Below are 21,697 nucleotides of genomic sequence, written 5' to 3' on the forward strand. Positions count from 1 at the left end.
TATCTTTTATCAGGGCATCAGAATACAGAGTAAAAAAAGCCCCCAGAGTAAAACAATCCCAAAACAGCAGAAGTTCTTACTTTTAAGAGTAAGGGTAGGAACAGAAAAAAACAGAACAAAAAGAAAACTTCTGCTCCCATACTTGTCTAGCCATCTTTATCTTAAGGGAAATACTGTCATTAACAAAAGGTTACATTTCAGTGGCAGTCAGCACAGTAGGATGTACTGATGTTATGCTGTTTCGGCTTGAGAAGGTTATGGATTTGTTTTGTCCTGCACAAAATCTACATGTACTAGAACAGGAGGTGCTGCAGAACCCTGGCAGACTGTGACACTGCTCACACAACCAATGCACAGAAACCCAGAGAAACTGTGGTATTTAGATGAATGACCTCCCCCTAGATCAGAACAAGATATTAACTTGCTCTTCAGCATTGCATAGGGAATCAGACCAAGTGTGGAACAACTGCTCATTCTGTTTTAGAGCATCAGAGCCCCTGTTTGCTTTTTCTGAAACAGCTGGACCAGGAGCACAAGCAGTTGTACTTGTTGATAGTATGAAGCAGCATGAAAAGACAGCCCCATCTTTCCACCCTCCGAATCCCTCTCTAGCATATCTGAAAGGCTGTTTGACCTTTTACTGCATTGCTTTAGCTTTTCCTGACATATTAGAAAGCATTAATTCAGTCTCTGGCAGATAGATCACATATCTGTGAATCTGCTTTAATTAGACAAGGACTACTGCCAAATGGGAGTCGATAGGGAGTCGAGTGCTCTTCAGGTGATCCTTTCTGCATTAAATTATAAGCAACTTCAAGTATCAAAAAACTACTCTCTCCATTTCAGCTTCTCCATGAAAGTTTTTCTTCCACCTCTGGTAGTTCAAAAACATAGCTGACATACCTCTGGAGCCAGGATCCCCCAAACATCACTGCAGGCAGTATTTTGTTCTTTTCTCCCCTAGCTCTGCTGAGAAAACATTTTCACCTCTATACACAGAGCTAAGAAGTAGAAGGCCCTTGGCATGAATATGTAGCCCCCTAAAATATTATTGTAGTTTCACCATTTAAAAGACCCCAAACTCTAAAATGAACAAGACACCAACTGTACTGTTTCAATAATAACTAAGTTGGAAAGACACTACTAAACAAAAGGCTCATGGATGCAGATGTCACACTGAACAGAATAAGAAAACATGAGGGACCAGCAATAAAATTTGGAATAACAGATTTTTGCATTCAGAGTGCACGAGGAACTTCAAGGAAAAGGGACTGCTATGGCTCCTGATCTAGAAGCAAGATGTCAGGAAGCACGACATCAAACTCAACTCTAGTGTTTCTCTATTGGTTTTCCATGAAGGCAAAATAAATGCTTTACAACACTGACAAATCACAGAACGTGTAAAAAGATTCCCAAAAATAAGAAGAAAAACGTATTTACCGAAAGGAACAATGCATAGCAGTTATTTAAATGCAGCTTGTTATCCAGTCTTTCTCTAAGTGTCAAAAGCTTGTATTCCCCTCTCAGTGCTATTTCATCTGCAGGGAAAGTCCAGATTAATATGAATTTGAAGTACAGCTCTGTTAAACAAAACAATTTACATGACAGATGGGTGGTTTCTTGGTTGGTTGGTTGGGTATCCATACCCCACCCCAAGTGTGAGAAAATACTCTAAAGAATTTGAGATTTCTGTTCTTCTTTCAAAACGTTAAATCTAAAGAAGACCAACTACTCAATCTAAACCAGAATTGTTGTCCTGTAGTCCCCATCTGTTTTCATTCATGGAAATATTTTCAAGGGGAAAAAAGCAAAACATTTAAACAGCTCCTCTTTTGCCTATAGCCATGATCACAAGTCAGTAGACCCAATGAATAAAAGGATCTGAAAGTCCTCTAGTCATAGCCTGTCCTTCATGCCATTTTCATGGTTGTTTATACATGACTAGGTTACACAGCATCACACGTAACAGTACCAGACTTACAAGGTACAGTGAGGCTCCTAAGCACAGCTGAAGCAAAGAATGTCTCATACACATCAAGGAATTTTTAAGTTTATTCAGTTTTTAGTATTAGGTGATGAAATTACTAAATTAAATTAAAGCAGACACATTATGAGATGTAAATAACTTCAACGGCATCTTGCCATTTAGAAACGAGAGTCCTTTTGCCTATTTAAAAATTAGATTTAAAAAAAAAAAAGCAAACCAAACCCTACCAAAACCTTAGAAAAACCCCCCAAAACCTCTCCCAAACTCTTTAATCATAGATTTTTAGATTATGAAGTGGTTAATTCTGTGTATATAATTTATACAAATTATTATATTCTTCTGCATTTTAGGTCTATAGTCTATAAAACAATATAAAAAAATAAATACATCTTAGCAAAGGCTGACACATTAGAAGTACTTAATATCATGTTCCTATCTCTGCTAGACAGTGAATTAGACAAATACAGGAAGCTCAGAACAGGCAGAAGATAACACCATAAGCCTGTTCTGTAATTCAGACGTCCAGTGAGTCAAAGGATGAAAAAAAAGCAATCTTGTTACAGAATCCATTACACTTGCCCTGTGCTTCTGAAGATTTAAGGCTATGAGATATGCCAGGACATAATCCAACCACATATTCTTGAAGGTTGGTTTATCTCACCTGGACTCAGAGCAACCTTCTGCATTTAACAAGAACTTCAGTGGACGTGTGTGCACACACAGACAAACGTGTGCACCTCTATCTGGAAAAATATCATTTGGAATAGAAAATGATTCTACAATCAACATAAAAATTAATTCAAACATGAACCTGGAAATAGTGCTTTCACTTAAGGAAGAAAAACAACTTGCTTTTGCTGTAGTTTCATCCTCCATATGTGAGGCACTGGGGAAAATAGAGATGATTCTGAAGAAGGCACTGCCTAACACCATGAAGTGCATTCCACATTTGCTCCAAGATACAGAATGATTAATTCCCTGTAGTTCAGAGAGTTGCAGAGTTGGCAATGTCTCAGCAGCATTCACAACAGTTTTCAATAAAAGATTAAGTTGTTAAATACAAATTACACTTGCACACAATACTAAGGATCTATCTGTGTTCACCCACACATTTGGCAGGTTAATATAGACTTCATTCTTCATGATGGAAAAATACAACTCTTTCTAATCCATTTTAATCCACAGATGACAATTAAACACAGCGTATATTACATGTATCAAAAAGTATGGATTTCCAAATTAAGAAAGAGAGGCTGGGGGTAAGGAAACAATACCCATAAAGACTGAGGACTCAATTTATTGTTGGGTTTTTATTACAGATGTTTTTCAGCCTGCTGCTTATCTCCATTGCATGCACTAACCAAAATCACAAAAGGAATGGTCTTATTTTCTGAAGACTAAGTAGATAATTTGCTTGAATTGACTGCTGAGAAGAACTTCCTTTTTGCCCTTTAAAGGAATTAAGTCCTCTTAAAAGAAACTGTTAAAAGTGTATTGCCTATCATAGAAAAAGTGCAAAACTTCTCAATTTTTGTTTCTTTTTATTTTAAATACTTGGGAGAAAAAAATCCCTTCTACTTTTAAATAGCTTTAAGCTGCAAAATGCATGTTGTTCCCACATGATGTAAATTCTTCTCTAAAATAAAGATAACAGCATAGAATTTACAATTCTACCTGGATCTGACTTACTACAGTAATGGTATTTTCAGAAGGACAAATTTATTATTCTTGAAACCTAACATTACCTTAAATATAAGTGGAATTTATAATTCTTCAAACTTAAGTTTAAAACCAAACAAACATAAAATGCCAGATTCTGAGGACGCAATTCAAGTTTTACTTCAAAGAGATCTTATCAGCTAAGATATTCTACTACAGGTGATTGATGTTATGTCTAATGTTACAGTCATTAATTGGAAGCTTTTTTCTGGGATTTTTTGATCTTCTGCACATGAACACAGAAAAAGAAAATATTAAATCCTAAGTAGTTTTTACCTATTCTGGTCCCAAACAGCACACATTTCCTTCTTTGTACAGCTTATTCTACGAGGCTTTAAGTTCTTAAACTTCTATTTAATATTCATGTGCAGACAAATCACAAGACACGGGAGTTTCACACATACATTCATACAGTGCTACAGGGATGATATGAAATATGCTAAGCAGTGTACTTAACATGCTCATCCACTCTTGGAAAAAGCACAAATACAATGTGCACAGGCCAGATACAAGGCTGCATTTCCTCCAGACTCTGCCTAAGATTCATAAGATTCTATCCCTCTAACCTGAGAATAAGGGACACCTCTTTTATCTTATCTTATTTACACCATTACATTTCTCTACTGCTATTCAAAAATCCACGGAAAAGAACCATTTCCACATCACTCAGCAAAGGCAAAAGGTTTCTAGAACAGGTATAACTATCAAATAAGTTAACTTACTAAGCAGAAGGCAGCCTAGGTTTCTGCCACAGCTTGGACAGACTGCTGGATTAAAAAAAAACAAATAAAAAAAAATTAATTCAACTTTACAAGCTCAAATGGTACCTGACTTGAAAAAGTTGAGGGAAGCCATGACTCTACGAAAAGCCCCCACCATTAAGTATGTCCCCAAATTTGTAGTTGCACTGTGTCAAAATAATAAAAGAAAAAAATTGGACGTGTGGGTTGGGCAGTGGATAAACATGGTAACAGTGTTTCAAATTGTCTCTCTTCTAAACTGTTGCGGGGAAAGGCATAGGGAAAGATAAAACAAATATTCCAAATCTAGGAGTTTTACTTCTTCTTCAAAATTTCAGCAGTCAAAAAGTTACAATGGTAATGGGACCTTAAAATGACAGAACATACCTGCAAAGTTTTCTTAGTTAAGATACTGCATTCTAATAAGCATTCATGGAATACACACAGATATACAAAACTTGCCTAATAAGCAAAAGTTCTAATTAACAGCTGCAGAACCCACCCTTCCACAGCACTTAAAGCCTCCCAGTATTACTACACCTAACAGAGGGAAAAATGATTTAGTTACTTTTTTCTTGAATATCAAGTAATTAAAGATAAGCACAATCAATCAAAGAATGGAAATAAGTTAAAAATACCTAAATATGGGCTAAATCTACTTTTAATTTACAGATAAAGAAAAACTAAGTATTGTAAGTCAGGGGTTGTTTTCAGGACACTTTAAACTCCCCCAAATTTAAGAACTGATCCCAAATGTCCTGATGACTTCTGCCTATTAGTTTTCCTCCTGTGCAAGGAGCTCATATCCCACTTCCTGTGATGCCATAAGTTATAACAAAAGCAGAAGAGCTTTTGAAAAGACATGCAAATTATGCAAAGAATTAAGGATTATAAAATCCTTCTGCATTATTACATTGGTCAGTATTTGCATCATGAGATTTTGAAGTCGTGAAAATATATGTTCCTACCAATCATCTGTGCATTATGTCCATATTAGAAGTAGCTGGCAGTAAGGATCCCAAATATGCCAAGCTCCCCTTACAGACCAGGGAAGGAGTCATCTCTGGTGGTAACAGAAAAACACCTCAAGCATTCAACCTTATGCAGTTACAAGGAAAGTATCACCACATGAAGCTAAACTATATTCAGGTGTTTATCAAAAAGCATGAGTTGACACAAGTTAAAAATATTTTAAAAATAAAATTCATTAGGCTTAAGATTTAAAATTCCCTTGAGGATGTATGATGAACTTAAGGATTTGCTGATGCAGAACATACACAAGACTGCAATTTTAGTCTAAAAGCCACTGTCAGACCAGAAACTCTCTTTGCACAAAAAGTTCATTTCTGACAACAGTCATTTGGTGCAGTTAGGAAAAGAAAAAAAACCATTACTTTTGTTGTACACCTCTGAGCTTTCTGGGATCTCCTGTGTAGGAGTTTCCCAAGCTTGACAAGGCATCTTTGTGTTTGATTTCCACCAACTCAGAGGAACTACATTTTTCAGTATGTTTTCTATACTTTTGTACATGAACATCACCAAATATATCTAAATTTCACTATCAAGTCAGTACTTAAATATTACATAAGTAGTTCCAGTACCTTTTAAGTGAAGAAAATTACTATCTCTGTTTCCCCTCCATCAATTCCTGTATCATTACTTTCAGTTTCTGTTGAACAGAAAAGCTTTTACTAAGAACACTTTCAGTTTCAATTTAGCAGGGAAGTGTAAAAGAATGTGTTCTGCTTGAGAAAGTCATCCAAAGTTAGGATAGCAACCAGGGTAAATGGAAAAAAATAAGAGTCAGAGGTTAGAAGACAACAGCTATCTAGGGGGAAAAAAAAATCAAAAAAAAAATCAATCTATATCTTACTTCAACATTACATGAGCCTTAATTATACCAAAATGGTTAACACCGTTTAAAGTCAATTCCCCTTCACCCCACTTACTCAGAAAATAGTTTAAAATATGAGATTGCAAATGAGAATGTAAATTGCTTCTATAAAGTGATTTGTAATGTTTCTACAGTTTCTAGGAAATCAGCAGCTAAAACAGTCTTGCAGAAGAGGGTGACTACAAATCTCTAGAAAAAAAAAGATTAAACAGAAAACCAGACAGAAACCAAAGCTGCAAAACTCTGATCAAGTCCTGCAAATATGTTCAATAAATACATATGCTTTAAGAAAAATTCCTCATCTCAGGGTTAGTAAAAGCATCCTAAGAATTCTGCACAGATGAACACTTGACTTATAATGAGAAAAGGAAATAAACCCCCTTACAAATAATACAGCACCCAATAATCAATTCAATAATCTATCAATTTCTTGTGTTTTTAAAGTGGATGTTAAGCAAGAAACAGCCAACTATGGTGGAAAGCCAGTTGCCATTTTATGGGTTCTTCTTTCAGAAGAAGAAAAACAAATGGACCCAAACCATGTCTGCTACTACTCCAGTGCACCAGTAAAGCCTCAGCATGACAGCTACAGCCACCTGATACTTAAACACCTCTTTATGTGGGAGGCACAGACAGAGAGCTGATCTTGAGCCCTTACTGCACACCCTCCCTTTCACAATCACTGGTTATGACAAAACACATTAAGTGCTTCCGAATGTAGGTTAGGGGAGAGTGTCAAAACATCACGTGCACCACAAGACATTAGTTGGGGGGAAGCTGTGACAGGCAAGAACAGGCTCTTTGAGAGATATTTACCAACACACACTACAAAAAACCTTTGAGACTTCATAATATCTTGGTAACTTATTACGCACAGCTCATCACAAAGCTGATTGTTTCCATTTGACATAATAAAAGAGTGAGCGTGCTTCTAAGGAAAGGTCATTTTCAAACATTTATAAGCTTCTCTTCTAATATACTACTTATTTAGACTCTAGAGATTCCTAGTATTCCTACATTAGTGCATTTATTTGCATAGCCCTTTTGATATCTAATAGTAGCTCCTTAAAAATACACACTGTATTTTTCTCTAAAATTTCAGTAATATCCTCTAAACTTGCCCAGTAAATGTACGAGATATACAAGGACAAACCAAAATCAGGCTATTATTTACAAACTTGTGTTTAAAAAAAGAAACACAAAGCCCACGCCGACGCTGTTGCTCAACTTTGTTTGTTCTGTGGCGGTGCTCTGCTGTCACTGCATTCACCATTTCGCCTCTGCTGTGCATTTCCTCCATGTTGATGTACAAAAATATTCCTCCTCTCTAGCAAAGGTACACTTTTCAGGTTCAGTCTGCCAGGAAGACCTTAGGGACAGGGATTCAGTTATTTACAACTTCAAATGCTATAAGATATCAGGCTAGTAATCTTCTTTATTCTAAAAGACCTTTGTGTACATTCTAAGTCTTTTCCTCCTTTCAAGACTGAAAGGTATTACCTTGTGCAATGCAATTTTGCTTTACTTCTTCTCTAACAAATAAACCATTCCCCATTCTAAATAATTTCCTCTTATTTACAGCAGCATTTCCAATACTATCAAAAAGCATTACAAAGCACCTGCAGCTCTCCCTATATCTAAATGAAACATTTAAGCCAGGCCCTGATCTGCAAGGCCTGAAACAATAATCCAGCATTTCCTCCCAGCAATATGGAGATGAAGATAATCTTTTTTTATTAAGACACGGATTAAAAAAGAAAAATTAAACACAGGGAGTCTTAGGAGCGTTGAATTTCTTTTAGGGTGCCAAAGGTGATGATTTATTTTTCAAATGGCATTGTTTCTGAACAGGTGTTTACTGCTCTGGTTTACTATGACAACCACCCATGTTATAGACGACACACAGTATCTATTTGTTAGAATTCTTTTGTTCAAGCAATGACAATGCTCTCCAGAGGAAGGGCACAACATAGGATCTCTGCCTTCTTGCAGCCATACTAGTCAAAACACACGTTTGGATGCTTCAGGAGAAGAGAACATTAAAATTTTTAATATTTCATTGAAAAAAGAAGAGTTAATTACCTGGAAGAGTTAATTACTGTAACAGTTCAAGAACCAGAAGAGACATTTTATCACCACTACTACTACTACCAATAATAATAATAATTCCATGGAGTATGAATTACATCTTCCTCCTTCCTTTCTACCAGTTGCACTAGTATCCTACAAGCTGGTATTTTACGGGTAATCATAAAGGCCATAATTTGTTTTTTGGAAATGGAGCACTACAGCTCTGGCATACCTTTTGTCCACTGTATTTCATATTTTCTCCTCCTCTTACCCACCAACAGGAATGAAGGAATCCAGTAAAACAGAAACAGAGTTTTATAAAGAAAGATGTAAAGACTACCCCAAATCTGGAATGCACTTAAAGATAAGCACCAAAACTCCATACCACGCAACTTTACAAGAAGAGGCAAAGAAGCTAATGAAAAAGCAAATCAGTATTTTCATGCTAACAGAAAACAGAGATTTATGACCACAACTAAGAGGCCAAATAAGCCCTCTGCTCAGGCCATAAAAAAAAAGCCCTGCAGTATGACTGTTCTGTTTCCTGCAGGAAATGAGATGCTTGTATTAGATACCCCTGTGGTTTTCATACTGTAAATGTATCAGCTGGTACAAATCCTCTGGAGAGGACTATTAACTAATGCTTAGAAAGAGCAGTGGCAACAGCAGACCGCATGTAGCACCTCAGAGAAGAGGGGACAAAAGCTGGCAAGTCATCCCTAAAAAATCTGAGAGACAGCAGCTGAAGAACACATCTTGTAGTAGAGGCGATGTCTGAGGAACGTACATATCTACACCCGCTTATTTCCCCTTACTACGATCACTGCTTCTTTAAATAAGGAGCCTATTGCTCATCACCACTCCTCATTAAACCATCCCTGGTTACACGCGGCACAGGAGGACCATCCACAGGCTACACAAATCTCATGCATGCATAGCCATTTTTCCTCCTTTCTACTGCGCTTTTAAAAAATTATTGTTCTTTGAATTTTTTTTTCTGTTAATGCTTCCGAGTTGCGAGGTCGCCGAGCGAAGTTCCCGCCGCGGGTGATGGGGCAGCCCCGGCCCGGGCAGGGCTCCTCCACCCGGGAAGACCCCGCTGCTCCCCCATCCGCATCGCTCCCGCCCGCCCGCCTGGGTGGAGCCGCTCGCCCTCGCCCGACAAGCGCCGATCGTGTTCTCCATTGCAAAACCAGTGCCAGGGCCAGAAGCGGGGAGGAGAGACCAGGGGGAGGAGGAAGGCCAAAGAAGGTGTAAACCTGTCTGGGGGAGAGCCCGAGGACGGACGGGGACGGACACGGCCGAGGGGCGGGGGGCAGCGGGGAGACAAAGGAGGGATGGAGGGTGCCCAAGGAAAACAGGGGAAGCCGGGGAGGGGGCGCTGCCGGGGAGCCCCGCGGGGCACCTGCCCGCCCGGCACACCCCCGCACAGACACACACACACACACACACACACACACGTACCGAGCAGCAGCAGGCGGTGCGTCTGCTTGTACTCCCGCTTCTGCTCCTTGAGCGCCCGGTCGATGCTCTTACTGACTTTCCTCGCCTCCTTCTCCGCCTCCCGCTCCTCCAGGCGCAGCTTCTCCCATGTCCTCTGGAGCGCCGGCGGCTGGTGCAGCGCCTGCTGCCGCGCCGCCTTCCCCCCGACGCCAAGGCCGGGGCCGCCGGCTTTGGGCAGCGCCGGCTGCCGCTCGGGGGCCGCCCCATTGCCGCCGCCGCCGTTCTGCAGCAGCAGCAGCGGCGGTCCGTCCGCCTCCCCGCCGGGCTTACCACCGGGCCGGAGCGGGACGCCGAGAGGCTGCGGCTGCGGGGCGGCGTGCGGCTCCGCCGGCGCTTCGGGCTCCGAGGCGGCGCCGGCGCTGGAGATGGAGCCGCCGCCGCCGGCGTCGCCGAAGAGCCGCGGGCGCAGGCTGTAGCAGAGCCCCATGGCTCGGTGCCCCCGCCAGGAACGGGCTGTGGCGCGGCGGCGCTGGCCTCAGCGCTTCCCGCCGGCCGGGCAGGCGGCGGGCGGGGAAGGGGCGCCGCGGAGCCCCTCACGGCCCCGCTGGGCCATCTTGCATCTTCCTCCCGGGCTGTGGCGGCGGCTCCTCGGCGCCGATCACCTGACACCGACCGAGCTGCCACCGCCGGGTCCACGTTACCGTAAATACCCCAGCGCCAGCCCACCGCGCAGCGCCGCCGGGGGAAGGGCGGGGGCGCCGCGCCGGCACACAGGCGCACACGGAGCGCAGCCCCCCGCCCCCCGCCTGGCCCGCCTCAGGGGCTGGGGTCTCCCGGAACTCCCGCTCCGCGCCCTGCCCTGCCCGGGAGACCCTCGCCCCTCACGCCACCCGCCCTCCTTGCTTCCTCCGCCCCTCCTTGTTTCCTCCCTGGCTGCAAGGGCCGCCGTGCCGCCTTGTGCGAGCCCCGGGAACTGCACACACCCCTACCCCTCTCCGGGGCTATGCCCCTGACAGACAACGTCTCCCCAGGGGGAGAAGCCGGGGCGGAGGCCTCTCACTGAGGGGGACCCCGCGCGGTGAGAGCGGCCCCGGAGAGGCCGAGGCAGCCCCCGGCAGCCAGCCCGGCATCCTCGCAGCTACGGCACGGTTCTGAGCCCCGGTGCACACACACGCGGCTCCTCGCCCACGCGCTGACTAAGGATGCCGTGGGAGGAAGGCTTTGGGTGCGACGGTAGGAGAAAATAATAGGCAATGTTGGGGTTTGCTCGCTATCGCAGTCAGTGTTGGCAGCAGTAGTACTCCAGCAGCGTGCTGCTGTGGGCTGTGGAGGAAAGGCTGGTGCTAGAAAGCCGGTTCCAAGGCGGTGGCAGCCCTCCTCAAGAGAAGACCTGGAAAAATTCAGGCTACTTGGAATGTGTCTCAAATACGCTCTCCTTCTGCCTCATGCACCTCCATGTTCTTCATAATCTCAGCAGTCCTTTTTCAGGGGCACGTGGTTAGTGGATGAAACTGGGTCTCTGAATCTTAAAGCAAAGGTCATGTCATGTGTTCACTATTATGACTGACATGTACCTTTGCTTAATTTAGAGACCCTAACTTCAGTAACCTTGACTGTGTTCACGAACATCTTTATTCGTGCAGCATCTCTTTGGACTCTGTAATGACCTGTTGTATTGGTCATTGGTTTTGTCTCCTATTTTTTTTTGCAGTGACCAATATTCTATTAATAGATGCCACTGTTTATATAATGCAGTATGAAGAATGGAGGGAGGTAAAATTCCCATACTCCTTTACAATTAATGAATTAGAGCAAATTTGGCACAGTTTTTAGTTCCTGGATATGGGAAACAGAATTGGTTTTGTGACAGATCTATTTGTGTCAAATGATTTAACAAACATCCTATAAAATATGTATTTACCAAGTAGTGAGTTGTGTGTTAACCTTCACTGGAAAAAAATCCCCAACACCCTACACAGGCATAAAAGAAATAGATTCCTTTTAGCTGAAAGTATCAACTGTCTGTGATTGCACCACACAAAGGAAATTTTGCCAGTGAAAATATTAGGAGGATCCAACACACTCTAGACATTGTTCTCTTATGTTCTTCAAAATGCTCACCAATTATTTAGATGCTTCAGCTCTGAGAAACCACCCCATAGCTTTTGCTTCTATTTTATATTTTAATATATAACTCTACAGTGTCTTGGTTGCAATCTTCTTGCAAAACATGCAAGCAGTTACATCACAGTAGAGGATGTTACACCACTATTGCAGAGCTGCTCTGCCTTGGCTCAAAATCTTTATGGACCATAAGGATACAGTATTTCTTAGTTGGGAGTGAAAGATTTCAGCTTTTGGCTGAAAACAAACAGGAATTTGGATAAGAGAAATCTAAATGGGCTGAGTAGCTGAGAACCTGGGATTAGTAGCTGTATGCTTTCCAGTGTAATTGGATCACATGGGAGAATTTGCATCCAACAATATAATAAAAACATTTAAAAAGCCCAACAAAAAGCAAAACCCAAAGTAATGGTGAAAGTTAGGGATTTAATATTTGAGGTCTAAATGTTGGTGGACATACTTTGTTTTGTGAAGGTGATCCTTAGAGCTTGATATATGCAACAGCACTTGCAGAACCATGAACCGCTTTCCAAGTAGTAGAAGAAATGCTATAACCTGCCCAAATGAGTTCAGATTAGGTAAAATTTCTCCTGCTAAAGTGCTCCTGGGCATGTACAGTGTGTGCTCAGTGAGTAAAGGAAGGTGAATGATACATTCACAATTAGAGAAGAGACCTGGCAGAAAAAAGGCACTGTAAAATCACATGCTTTGTAAGAAATTTTGAAGTAGCAGCTCATGTATTAACAACTATGTATAGGTAGGATCCTTAAAATAACTGACCACGCTGCCAAACACTGAAATAAATACCTTATTAAGTGTCACATAAAGTATGTTCACTGAAAGATCCTTCAGTGACCTACAAGAGCAAACTGTGTCTTGAGGAAGAAGTCTTCCACAATTATTTTCTTGTAACTTCTAACAAAGAACAATAAGCAGCCTGTCTTCTCTCTTTCCCCAGAGGAATAGTGATTATCACTACTTCTGGATTACCATGGACTGAGATTTTGAAGAATTTAAAGCAAAAAAGTCAGCATGTTGCAATTTTCTAATCTGAATACTCTTTGAAGAATCTTTCATGGAATTTTCAAAGGTTAGTCATCCAAACCAGGACTTAATGACTGGGTCAGTTCTTCAATATCACTAATTAGCCATGAGTCTCATTGTGTTAACTGAAATTAGAATCATAGGATAGCCCAGGACTGTTCTCTGGGGAAGGGATCCTCAGAATTTCATCTGGTCTGACCTTTCATGGGAAAGGCAGCCTAGATGAGATCATCTAGTTCCTTGTCTAGCTGCATCTTGAAAACCTCCAGCAATGGGGACTCTACCATGCCCCTAGCAAGGTTGTTCTAGTGAATAGTTGATCCCACTGTAAAAAATTATTTCTTGAATTGAAAAGAAGCATTTCCTGGTACAACTTGCACTCATGACCTCTTGTCTTCTGCATGTAGCTCCTTGTGGCATTTCTCTTTTGTCTTTGTGACCACTGTTTAAGTACAGGGATACTGTGATGAGGTTCTTCTTGAGCGTTCTCTTTTCCAAGGAGAAAATGAGCCTTCTCTATGGAAAAAAGATCTCACTCTTTCAATCTGCTCACAGGGTAGGTTCTGCGGCCCTTGGATTATCTTTGTGGCCTTTCTTGGGACCTTCTTCAGTCCATCCAAATTTTTTTTTAAGTTGTGGGATGGTTAATAAATAAATATCTTTAGATATGAACGGGTAGTAAACCACTTTAAACTGTTTTTTCTTTTTTGCTTTCAATATATAGTTCTACCTAAGAAATAACTATTTAGAGGTGGTATCCAGTCATATGCAGGAGCTGAGTATGTCCATGAGATGGCTTTATTTACTCCAAGGAGTAATACAAGTCTAGTAAGAAAATCCATAAATATTATTCCTAAGAAGATACATCTTTATTGTTTCTTAAAAAAAAGTGCAAATTATGCATTTATTGAAAACCCATATGAAAATAATTTGTGTTCTTTTCCCAGTTTTATAACAATTTTAATTTAACAATATTTATCTATACTATATAGTTTTTTAGGATTTATACAATTTTCCAGGTTTTAACCAAGAAATGAGTGTTTGACATCAAACTAAAACAAATATGGTAAATGCAATTGCCTTGAAAATATAACTGTGTGGTAATTGAAGGGACTCCAGCTAAATGAATCTGTAAGAATTTTGATAAGGCAAGGATCTTAAAGGCAAAGAGAAGCTGTTCTGGGACTGGAAATTTGTTTATGTTCTTTTTACTCTGATAAGTCACTGTAGAAATGAATGTTTGTCCATATTCTGACTATAGTTTTGCCTTATTGTTTTTCTGTATCTTAGTGAGAATACTGCTATGAATTCAGAAACTGTAAATTCGGAACCCGCAGTGGGATATTATTTCTAAATGGTTTTGACATATTTTCCTTGAGATTTTCTCAGTGCTGATTAGTGAAAAATGCTGCAAGATTTTTGAGTTTATTAAAGAGGAAAGCAATGTGCTAGAAGAAAAAAAAAAAGTAGAAAATCATGTGCCATGACAACATGACAACCACTAGATATTTGCAAAACTCCTGTCTCCTGTTGAGGGTAATTTTCCTCATGGGTAAAGGGTCTAGGATTTACCCAGCTGCCATCAGATAATGAACATCTCTTATCTTCTTTGATAGACACTTGTCAAAAATCTACTTGCTTCTTGTGGAACAAGTACTATTATCCTTGTTCTTAAAATTTACCATGAACACTAGTGTGCCTGTATCAGTGCAAGTATACAGGAAGAGGAAAATACTCCTCCTTGATACATGCTTTGCTCTCAAAAGGCTGAAACCTATGCTGCTGATAGAAAACTTGTCGGTAAGCACAGCTACAATAACAAATGTCTATGTGAAATGTCTGGAGATTAGATGAGTCTCCTGATCTCCTCCCAGTCTCAATTTGTCCAAAGACAGAAGACCACTGAAAAAACAGAAAACTGTGTATTTTCTCTTGGTCTTCACAGGACATTGTAGGATTTATAACTCCTCTGTCCTACACACAGAGACACACACAGACACAGATACAAACTCTCTCCCCATCTCCCCCTACTCTGTTTTCACAGAACTTTAATCTTCACCACAAATTTTACATGCCACTTTTACTAGTTGCTTTAAGATTTTTAAATGGGGGAAAAAAACAAGCCTTATAGTGGGAATTTAGCTAAAACTGTAATAGTTGTAGAGCAACAGTGATTCAAACCTAATTTTATCAAATCATCTCTCACTCATCACCATGGTATTTTTTGCACCTTGTCATATTTGAGCATGATAGCAGTAAAATCTTCTACCACTTCTTTTTGGAGAGCTCCTTCCATGTAAATAGTGTAAACAATTTAGCAGTTCTTAAAGCATCCTCCTTACACTATCCTGTTGAAAAAACTGATGTAAGTTTATTCAAAGTCAGGCCATTAGTGACATTAGTTGTAAAGTTGTCTTGTACCGTCCATTATTAGAAATTATTTTTCCTTGCTTAAAACTGTACAAAAATGGGATTTTAGCTGTATTTCAAAGCCTGCTGAAATCTGTCTCAAGGTGAATATTTTTGTTTACCTTCCGAAATACCTCAGCCATTTTCACAAAGAGTTTAATGAGAAAAATACTGTTGCAATGTAAAAACATCCTACTGGGTTTCAGAAGGACCAACAGATTATCATTCTTGTATCAGCCACGGTAGATCTTTTTTGCTTCAAGAGAAGTGATTACCAGGATACAGAAGACATTTTAAGCAATGTCAGAGTAGACAAGCTTAAGGGAATTTACTGCAAGTACCAAAATAAGATAAAGTAGGTCAGCTTGCTCGAAAACTAGGTTCTGAGCAAATGAAGTAAGAAAACAGTTAGAAAGAGATTTAAAATGCAAATTGTGGGGTAAGGTAATTTTCTGTGGTACTGCATAAAGTAGGGAAAGAAAGAATGGTAGGAAAACAAATAAAATTGGAGTTTTTGTATGCCTAGCAGTGTTACTGGATAACATAATGCACTATTGTGGAGGCATAACTACTGCTGTCTCTGTAGCATTTAGTTTGTTTCTACTTCTAAAGGAATTTGAATAATAAACTTACAAGGCTCCTCATTATCTCTTTTAAATATCTTTGTTAATATTTCTTTAAAAACTGCTGACCCATGGCATCAAATCAGGAGTTTGTAATATTTTTTGTGCTCTGAACAGGGGTTTTTGCTTTGAGAAAATCTGATCAAATCTGACTAAATTGTGACACTTTTAAAATGTGATTTGCACAATCTGAAACACAGAGCAAAAAGCCATCACAGCCTGCTTCTACAATGAGGAACAGTCCTACTTGCTACAGACCTGATCTAGGCAGAGGGAAAGGACATGGCTTTGGGAACACTTCTATTAAAAGATTCTGATCCTACTTTGTGTGTGAATAATGCATGTATCAATTGCATACCGAATTTCTTTTAAGTCAGGGAAGCATGCTTTATCTGTGCAACCTCAATTCATTTCCATATAAATATTCATCATGATGCAGTCTTCAACTTCACACAAACAACTTCTCCAGACTAAGCTGTTTGTTTTGGAGACTCTCTGCTCTTGATGTGAACTGCCAGCAGATCTGTAAAAAACATCTTAGCAAGCAATAGGAGCTTCTAGAACCTTCTGAATAACTGAAAACATTATTTTATTTTAGAGGATCCTTTTAGATTACTGCTTTAATGCAAAAATAAGACATGAGAACAGAAACAAATGAGTTGAGGCCTATTTGTAGGTCATACAAACTTTAACTTTCATTTTAATAGTAAGCAAATTATTCTTTTCATTTCAACTGAGAATCAATGTAAAAATGTACTGAATAATAAAATAATAGAAATGTGCTGCTTGGAATGGAATTCTGGGTATCGTAGTTCAAATGTGAATTTTGGAACCTAATACAAAGAGAGGACAACAATATAAGCAGGAATAGATGTAAAATTTTGGCTCATAAAATTATTCTTTTCTGTAGTGCATTTTTTGAGTGAAAATTGACAGAATTGTTAAAATCAGAATACTCAATCAAAAAATTAAATTAGGCTACATCAGGATCGGCAGTTCCTTCCAAGGCTAGCCACTTAACAGGACTGAAATAGCTTGCACTTGAGAAGCAATGAAAATAGGAAAGAATTAATCAATGCTTATTGTAGAAATCAAAGAGAAAAAGCAGGAAGGAATATTAAATGAAGAGCAGACTTTATAAAAATATGTTGACATGATGTTTGTTTTAGGTTAAAAATATTGAAGTAGTTTTAACAGAAGATGAGATAAATATTCATGGATTTTTATGGCTAGTGAAATTAAGTATTATTTCTTTTTACTGAGAATTCCATTTAGTGGAGGAAACCCCATAGCAATTTTATAATTGTAATAGTGATTTGTTAGTCCTGTGTTTTCTAGATCCCCAGTACTAATTTAATTTAATTAACATGGAAGAAACTTTCCCATTCCTTTCTTCCCTTGTTTTACTCTTACTCATTTTTTGATTCATTATCAAGGAAATAAATGAGGAACCTGAGTTCTCAGCAGCCTTCCTACACTTCTCAGGACTGACACAACAGAGAAGTTTGAATACCTTGAGATTTCTCTTTGCTAGGGAGAGTCTGTCCGTTTAAAGCAGCTTTATGCCAATCCCAAAATCTAGAATGACACAAGCTCTCCTCTCCTCACAAAACAGAGACGACCATCGTTCTTCATCTTCTGCTTTTCTCTTTCTTCTGCTTTTCTCTTCTTTCTTTCTTCATTCTCTTCTTTGAACAGAAATACCGGGCAGATTTCAAGAACACAAAAGTGTTTAAAGTCAAAGTGCTACTAAAAATAGTCATGCTGCCTTGTTAATCCCCTGCACATGCCCCGTTGTTCCCCAGGATAACAGGCATTCCCATGCATTGCTTACCTTCAGGTGACTTCAGCACTGGATTCCTACAATTTCTCATGAAGGAGAAATTTTCAGCCTTACTGAAGATCTCCCACAAATGAAATCCTGCAAGTGACAGTTGTTGGTAGATGATTCACAGTGAGATAGAATGAAGCCTTTCACCATTCAAAGTCTTATTTTTAAGAGGTTCTACCCCGATGATACAAAGGAAAGTTTTGGTAGTCTTTTATTAAAGATACTTTTTAAATCTTCATGCTTATTATTAAATACATAGACACAAAGTTGCTGCAGAGTCCCTGAACACCACAGTTTATCTTGAATAGATGCCTGCTTATGGTGGAAGTTCATTAACACAAACTTTTGTAGCTATTAGATAGTACTTATTTCTTATGTGCTAGTACCAGAGATGCTGTGAAGATGTGAAAATATGCACAGAACGTTATTCTTAAGAATATACAAAGGGACTTGCATCTTTATATTTAGAAAAGAGAAAATAATTGATGAAAAATGCAATTACACATAAGCAGCTTCTCAGGTGCATTTAAATCCCAAAGGATGATAAATATTGTCAATATATAATTAAAAAAACCTACATATTTCTACCCTTGAGAATGGCTTTTATACCTGAATTTCACTTTGCTTTACGTGACAGTGTCAGGTAGTAGCTATCTGATTTAATTTAAGGTGTATTGAAAAACAGTGCAGTGGCAAACAGAGCATCCCAATTGTATAGCAATAGACTTCTCCTTTCTGTATATTAGTTTTCCTCTAGTGGCCATTATGAGAAACTTCAGCTCCAACTTGAGATAGATTTAATTAACCATTATTTAGGTTGGGTCTTGCAGTGGCAATCTGCAAAAACGTATTCCGTTATTCACGCGTAAATGGTCTTAATGATGGCCTTAGTGTCATTTAAATGCAAATGTAGAATTCGGCCGTTCTTCTCTAAAAGGGATCTGGTTTTGCTCTTAGTGCAGATTGCACAGCTTTCAGCACTGTTCTCTTGTCCAGGATCTTGCAGGTCATGAGGCTGTCAAAACCCTGAAACCAGGGTGTGCAGGGAGGAAAAAGTGGGTCAGAAGTGTGTTACTCGCATGGGCAGGACTCACTATTTTATTTCCTGCATTGTGGCTCTCACAGCCATAGTGTGCTATCACAAGAATTTTTTTTTCTATAATAGTGACACGTGGCCAAGACAGCATTCAAATGTGAACACTGCAAAAAAAACTGAGAGAGTTTCCTGATATGTTAGCGAAGGTATTGCATATATCAGTTTCAAGTGGAATGTATTCCACTTTTCTAACTCACTTATTTTCTTTATTAATTATTAATATGGGTTGAAAAAATAGGTTATGATAATTGTCTTATTTTTCTTGGTAGCAAGGTAGAATCTGGCTGTTAAAAACACAATTAGGGAACACAGGGCCCACCAGCTCCTGATCTGCTGCCTGGACTATGTAGGCAGAGATGGGTCTCAGTGCTTTTCTGCCCCTCCTGCCTCTAGGATCTGTTTCTGAAGCTGCCCAGCTGCTTGAACGGATAGCATGCATTGGCCAGGCTTGTTTGATGTCTCTTCATGGCTGTGCTTGGGCATGACAGCAAGATCTGAAGTTCAAACAGGTTTGTAACTCTTCAGAGAGCCCTCAGAGGTCAGAGGAGACCTTGGGAGAGGGTCTCCTATCTGTGGTTGTGGCAGGTGCACACCCCCCACATTTGCACCCAGCCGATAGGTGGTGGCTGCCAGCCTTTGATGTGGGTATTTCCACCCTTACAGCACCATTCCATGGCTGTGGCACACACACCAGGACCTCTGCTTCCTCACCCTGTCCCCACCCAGCAGCAGGAATGAAGAACGCAGGACCCTTGGTGAACAGACAGGGTCCCCATGAGAAGCCTTGGTCCAGAGAAATTTCTGGACCATTGCTAGGTATGAGCATGGCCTTGACACAACCAGGTTATGGAATTATAGAATCATTAAGGTCGGAAGAGACTTCTAAGGTCATCAAATCCAACCGTTAATCCAACACTGTCATGTTCACCACTAAGCCTTGCCTTCAAGTGCCACATCTACACATTTTTTAACACTTCCAGGGTTGGTGACTCAAATGCTTCCTTGAGCAGCTATTCCAATGCCTGACCATCCTTTCAGTGAATGATCTAACCCTCTCCTGGTGCAACTTGAGTTCATGCCCTCTTGTCTCATAACTTGTTACATGGGACAAGGAATCCAGTCCCCAGCTTGCTCCAAGATTTTGAGTAGCTGTGGAGAGAAATAAGGTTTTCCCTGAGCCTGCTTTTTTCCAGGTTAAACAGCCCCAGCTCCCTCACCTGCTCCTCATAGGACTTGTGCTCCAGACCCTTCACCAGCTTCACAACCCTTCTCTGGACATGCAAATAGGGCCCTGCCAGAAATGCCCTGGGTGTGGTTTTCCTTGGAGCAGTGGATGTGTGAGGGGAAGCTCTCCCCTTGGGATGGGATGCTACCCAAGGAAACTTCCTGGAATTTAGTGCCTTTGCCCCTACCGTGCCTCTCCTTCCTGAGTGACCATTTTACTGCTGGATACCCCTGAGTGATTTTTTAACCTTCTGGGTGAGGAAAACTGAACTTCTGAATACCCCAGAGTGAGAGATTCCCCTTGTGTGTGAGTGACTCTGCTCGTGCTTTGGATCATATTTTTTGTGTCCATGTAGTGACAATATTCCCAACTGGCATACCAAACTGGTAACTTCTTATGTGTCATTGGTATGCCTCTTGTTTGTTTTGGCATTGGTTTTGGTTGCAAATTAAAGTTTGTCTGAGTTATCTGAGGGAAGTTGTTTTTCTGTGCTTCTGTGGTAGACTTCTTTTTGCAGCTGAAGACATTGTGCACTTGCCAATCACTGTAGTCAACAACTTTGATTAGAATAATGTTGGTCTCTTGGGAACTTGAAACTACAGGCATCAAGAGTTTTAGAAGTGTTGTTGGAAAAGCACTCCAATTCACTATCTCTCCTGCTTCTGGGAAAAAACAGATGATCATAGACTCCAAAGGAGGTAGTCAGAGCTCTTTTGCCTTCTTTCTCCATCATTTTGGGAACCTGGTGATACTTGTAGGAAGAGAGCAGCTGATACTATTCCTGTAAGAGGTTCCAGATCTGTAAGGGAAACTCGATAGCATTGGAAAACTCTGTTTTTTCCTTCCCTTTTATGAAAGACAGACATTCATTTTCCAGTTGTTATATAATATAGTTTCTCTGGGCTTCATTGAATTATCCATTTCCTTGATCCTGCAAAGAGTTGGGTCTTTGATGAAACAGAGATATATGCAAGTTCTCAATACAAGGAACCTAATATTGCTTGACTGGATTTTGGATACTGAATGAAGGAGGATACTATCAGAGTCATTGTCTCCAAACACAGGGCCAAAGGAAGAGAAAGGAAAATAGTACAGGGAAAGCAAAACCTGTTCTGGAAGGTTGCATGGGTGCAGTGATTTGGGAGGCTGGAACAGATGTGAAGGCTTTGAAAGCCATAAAACTAGTGTGGGTCTCAAGACTAAAGTTATATCTCTTACCTTAAAAAAATATCCTGGGTGGGTTTTTTGTTTGTTTGTTTTTTGGGGGGGTTGTTTGTTTTTGGTTTTGGGTTTTTTTTGTTTGTTTGGGGGTTTTTTTGGGTTTTTTTTGTTTTTTTTTTGACTGGGCTATTATAAAGATTGTGGATCTCATTTGAATCCTGATTGTCAAAGCTAGAATCTTCCATTACACCATATCATGTGAGATTTTTTGTTGGGAAAAAAGCCCCAAACAAACCAACAAACACTAACTCTCTAGAACTACAGCATCCTA

General features: G+C 40.2%; 1 protein-coding gene across 1 annotated transcript in view; it reads right to left on the bottom strand.

Moving 5' to 3' along the window:
* GNAL (G protein subunit alpha L) overlaps positions 1 to 10,340 on the bottom strand; it is a 182,928-nt gene extending 172,588 nt beyond the window's left edge. Inside the window, exon 1 of the mRNA XM_088172972.1 lies at positions 9,875 to 10,340. Coding sequence (XP_088029098.1) covers positions 9,875 to 10,340 — 466 coding nt within the window. The remainder of the gene's footprint in view (positions 1 to 9,874) is intronic.
* Between the last annotated feature and the right edge of the window lie 11,357 nt (positions 10,341 to 21,697).

Source organism: Sturnus vulgaris, chromosome 1, assembly GCF_052056855.1.
Source record: "Sturnus vulgaris isolate bStuVul1 chromosome 1, bStuVul1.hap1, whole genome shotgun sequence".
In the NCBI taxonomy this organism is placed as follows: Eukaryota; Metazoa; Chordata; class Aves; order Passeriformes; family Sturnidae; genus Sturnus; species Sturnus vulgaris.